Here is a 4960-nt window from a genome sequence, read left to right as displayed (position 1 = left end):
AACATTCATAAAATTTAAAAAGGGGATGAATAAGTTAGTACACACGGGTATTTGGGAGAGATTGATCCGGCCCTTGGCTGGACAGGGTAAGTAAAAGGCCACAGGTGTGATTAGGACCCCCACCACTACCACACCGAGGGAATCGACAGTTCCTCGCTTGCCAACTGCAAAGACCCTCCAGTACGTTGCAGGAGAGGCTGGTCCGCAGAGTCGCACCCAGGTGCGCAAGGACGCCTTTTGCCCTGGCGGACACCCTTAGCATACGCAGCCCCGCGCGCCGCCGATACACCTCCGAGCTCCCGGAGCGCGCCTTGCGCCCAGGGCTGGGCGGCAGGTGCTTTGCCGCGCAGACTCCCGGGCCGCGGGGACCGGCTTGGGCTCGGCTGGCTCCGGCGGGTGGGGACGCGGTGCGCGTTGCCCATCGGCCGCACTGGCCCCCTGGTACGCCGCGAGGGGCGTGTACCCAACCGCGCACTGGCGGGCTCCATGTTCACCGAGCTGAGGTCAAAGCTGAGCCCCCCGCGAGCTCGCGCCGGGGCTGTGCGTACAGGCTTCGGGGAGCGCCCGGATGTGGACGGTGAGCTGGGATGGACCTAGGAGCCGGAATATCGTGGGCGGTGGGGTAGGAGCGGGAGGAGTACGGGGGCCCAAGGAGAGTACTGGGGCTGGACTCAGAGGGTTTCCGGGGGCGGCCACCGAGGAGAAGTCTTTGTCCAGTATTACGGGGCAGGAAGGCTGGAAGGAGGACGGCCGTCAGTCTCAGGCCTTGGCTTGAGGTGGGGATGACTGGCAGAAGCTTCTTCACCAAGCTGACACCACACTCTGATCACCCTTTACTTCACACAGGGAAAATCCTCCCCAAGCCCTTACGTTGGGGCCGAGGCATATAATTCAGAGGTTTGGGTTGGGAAAGACAGACCCTGGCCCAGTGCCCAGAGGAAATAGGCGGGGCCTGGGCAGCCCTAGCAGGTGCAACTGGCTAGAGCTAAGATGTTGGACTGGTTTCCCCCTTATGAGGTGCATCCTAGCCCTAGTCCAGGGAAGGCCCTGCAAAGCTCTCAGACTACAGTGCCTATTCCCTGGACCTTGCTCCTCACATAGAGTCAGTCTTACAGTACTACAGGCTACCTCTGAGTGGTGGCCACACACTTCTTAAGCCCACCTTCTTTCTTCTTTGGCTTGCAGGCACACATAGAGTCATCTGTCCGTATGCAGTGCTTATGGGTGCTTTCTATGCACCAAGACCTGGGCAAGCCTTAGAATTCCAGACATTGGTTGTCCCCAGACTCATGTCAGCAGTAATTCCCGTAAATGACTCTAAAACTAACTTAACAAGTGCAATGAATTAGTGGGGGAAGAAGGTCCCCAGTACATCTGTGCTGACCAGTCCATTCCTACCTGACACCCTATTCACATTGGTTGTTCTGAGGTAGGCCCTGCAGAAGCCACACAGAAGGGAAATAAAGCATGTGTCCGGAACGTTCCTGTTGTCAGCTTCCCTAAAGTTCAATTTTTTTTTTTTTTTTTTTTGGTCTTTTGAGACAGGGTTTCTCTGTGTAACTTTGGAGCCTGTCGTAGAATTTGCTTTGTAGACCAGGCTGGCCTCGAACTCACAGAGATTCACTTGCCTCTGCCTCCTGAGTGCTGAGATTAAAGGCATGTGCCACCACTGCCTGGCCAAGTTCAAACTTTTTGTCAATGAGTCATACTTAGTGACTGTTGAAGACGTAGATGTGTGTATACACTCTGGTCTTGAATGACATGTGGGAGGCTTATGTGCTAGCCCAAGGCAAGGGCAAAGCAAGTCAAGGCAGCCCTAAAGACAGCTCCCCTGACCTGACTATAGGGAGGTGCATCCTCCAATCTAAGCACACTTGGGGGTAGAGTGTGAGCCATCAGCTGATAAAGGCATGTCTACTTTATCTTCCGAAAGAAGTCTTCAAGATAACTCTTGCAAATTACCCACTCCTTGGTAGAAAAAAGATTTACTTGTCAGGAAGTGGTTCACAAGGGAGGAGCCTGCCCCTAACCACTCTGACTAGGAATCCCTGCATACAGCCACTGCCCATTTCAGCTTCTGCCAGACCCTCCTAGAGCACACAGTGTCAGCTGAGAACATACCCTGCCACCTGCCTCGGACACCAGGCACCAGCCTCACCTGGCATGACTCCCGTAGCCAGAGGGCATCCAGCAGCAGGCCAGTCAAGCTCCTTCAGCAGCCAGGCTCAGAGACCCCCCAGGTACCTACCTACCCTGCCTAATCTTAGCCCTTGCCTTCAATTTTTATTACCTTCATTCTACTGACCTCACCTCCCTACCTGCAGGCTCGGCTGTACTCTGATCACTATGGCTTGTACCACACAAGCCCTTCACTGGGTGGCCTGACAAGGCCCGTGGTCTTGTGGAGCCAGCAGGATGTTTGCAAGTGGCTCAAGAAGCATTGTCCTCACAACTACCTCGTCTATGTCGAGGCCTTCTCCCAGCATGCCATCACTGGTATGGTGGGTCATGGGTTAGGGAGGACCAGGATGCTCAAGAGAGCCTCCACCTCACTCAGTCAGCCTTGTCTTCACTTGTATCCTCCGAGTGAGCCTCCTTTCTGTACCTCTGCTGTTTGTGTCTCTCCCTCTCTGCCTCTCCCAGTCTCTCTGCTCTGTCTTTTGATGTTTCTTTGATTTGCCTCTATCTTTTGATCAATCTTGTCTTTCTCTGCCTTTCTCCCTTTAAAAATCCCTGAATATCTTGCTCTACTTTCTTAGTCTTTGGTGGGTTGTTTGTTTGTTTTTGGAGAGTCTTATTATGTGGCCTATCTACTTTGCCTCACTGCCTTCTTCCTTCTCTCTCCCTAGGCCGAGCCCTGCTTCGACTGAATGCAGATAAGCTGCAGAGAATGGGGTTGACCCAAGAGGCCCAGAGGCAGGAGGTGCTGCAGCAGGTGCTCCACCTGCAGGTGCGCGAGGAGGGGCGGAGCCTGCAGCTGCTCAGCCAAGGTTAGTAGCAGGGACCTAGAGTACCGGGTTAGGGGAAGGGACTAGGCTGAGGGTGTAAGATGACTATTCTGACCATAGAAGAATGGCTGGGGGCATTTGGTAAGGACCGTCCTGGGGTGTGCCAAAAATCCAACTCTCCCTCCTATCTGTCCTACAGCTTCCTTCGGAAACATGTCCTAGCTGCTGCCTAGACTTGGACCCCAGACCCCAACACTGTGACCAGAGCCCACAGCCAAGGATGAGGCAGAGCTGGCCCTACAGCCCCTTTGGATCCTAGTGACTAAATCTAGCCCAGTGAACAGGGAGGGGCAGGACTGCCACCTCCAGGTTCCTCTGGAGAGGCACTATAGGTTCTGCCCTGTGGCTGGGTGGGTGGTCGCTGCCTGCCTGAAGACCCTTCTTCTGGGATCGAAGCCCAGGTCCACCCCCTGGTGCTGCTGGCAGCGAACAGGGCAGCTGCCTGGAGTGAGAGTGGGGTTTGAATGTCCCCAGACTCCCAGGGAGTCTGTTTATTTATGCTCCCTCCAACATGTGACCATCCCCCATCTTCTGAGTCATGAGTCCCTCCTTAAGTCTTTTAATTCTGTTTTCCCCAGGCACATCCAGGTCAGCTACACATCGGGACAAGCTTGCTTGGCTCTCTTTCTGGTGTATCCCTTCCCTAACCCTCTCAGAGTACAGCAGGTTCAACCTGTTGTCCACAGTGATGGTCATCAGCCCAGCTAGGTATCATGCCATGTGCTTCACTCAGTGATTATGAAACTTCAGTTTACCCTATCCACCACGAGATCTGAAGTTGGAAGGGGTCCAAGATGCTCAAGCTCCAAAGCCAGTGTGTGGCGGGACACAGACTCCGGTGCCACACAGGTGACCCATGCACAGCCCACCAGTTCAGCAATGTTCCCAACCTTACCTTTGAAGAAGTCTTGCTCTTAAGCATCTTCCCTATTCCCTGGCTCTTAGAGACCATCTTGAAGAAACGTGTGTGTGTGTGTGTGTGTGTGTGTGTGTGTGTGTGTGTGTGTGTGTGTGTACACCTCTGCGGCTCTCCCAAGAAAATCTGTATTTATAATTTTTCCAAGAAAATGATGTAGGGCTGTTCCTCTCATGTGTCACCAGATACCTGAACAACCCTCCCTTGGGTATTTGGGGGCTGGTGCTGCCAGGAAGGACAGTGAGGAGCCCCTGGCAGCTCACTTGCACTCTGCCCTCTACTAACTTTCCCAGGGACTCTAAAATCTCAGGGACAGTTGAGGCTCAGCCTCCAGTCCCCTCTGCGTGCCAGAAGCTGGCCTCAATTCAAGGTTGCTCATTACAATTAATTTAGGCCACTGACCTGGCATCTCCCATCCTGTATGCCCTCCACCCATGGAAGGACCACCTTGTTGTGTCTGCCTGCCTTTAGAATCCCCCAGTCCTTGTTCCTGCAACCAGAGGGCTCTCTCTGCCTCCTTTCTCTCTCCTCTGTCATTTCTACCCTATGCTCCTGTCCTGTCTTCCTTGGTTTTTGGTCACTTTTTTATACTATGACCAGAAAAAAAAAAAATCAGAAATAAATCTGGTTCTCAAATGCCACCAGTGTCGGATCTCTGAGGAGCAAAGGGGTTTCTAGAACAATGCCTACAGGTAGAACCACTAGAGGGCAGTAGTGTTGCATTCTGGAGATGCTACTTGGTAACTCCAGGACACCGTGGCAAACAAGATATCTTAGGTAGAGATCCTGAGGATGTTACCCCAGTTGGGACACAACAGCCCTGACATACTCAGAACAACAGCTTGGTACATGGAATGAGGATCTCTGGAGCTGCTCTAACAATGGATTCCTTTGGTTCATGGTCTGGGAGTGTAGCTTAATAATATTGAACACGGTTTGTGGCCCAGAGCTAGGTTTGATCCTCAGCACAGAGACAGAAACAGAGGTCCTCTAAAAGTAGAGAAGAATCCTTAACTATTTTACTTGCTAGTGGCCA

At 53.0% G+C, this 4960-nt stretch overlaps 1 protein-coding gene across 1 annotated transcript; it reads left to right on the top strand.

Annotated features, from left to right (window-relative positions):
* Positions 1-369: 369 nt before the first annotated feature.
* On the top strand, positions 370-4565 carry Samd10 (sterile alpha motif domain containing 10). Its single transcript, XM_052726683.1, has 5 exons — positions 370-577; positions 2059-2240; positions 2325-2496; positions 2850-2990; positions 3148-4565. Exons 1-5 carry the CDS (start codon positions 487-489, stop codon positions 3168-3170), a joined length of 609 nt encoding a protein of 202 aa, XP_052582643.1. The 5' UTR covers positions 370-486; the 3' UTR covers positions 3171-4565.
* The last annotated feature ends 395 nt before the right edge of the window (positions 4566-4960 follow it).

Source organism: Peromyscus californicus, unplaced genomic scaffold (assembly GCF_007827085.1).
Source record: "Peromyscus californicus insignis strain IS unplaced genomic scaffold, ASM782708v3 Scaffold_7__1_contigs__length_154581171, whole genome shotgun sequence".
Taxonomy (NCBI): domain Eukaryota; kingdom Metazoa; phylum Chordata; class Mammalia; order Rodentia; family Cricetidae; genus Peromyscus; species Peromyscus californicus.
The sequence above is the reverse complement of the archived record's forward strand: the minus strand, read 5'-3'. Positions and strand labels throughout refer to the sequence as shown.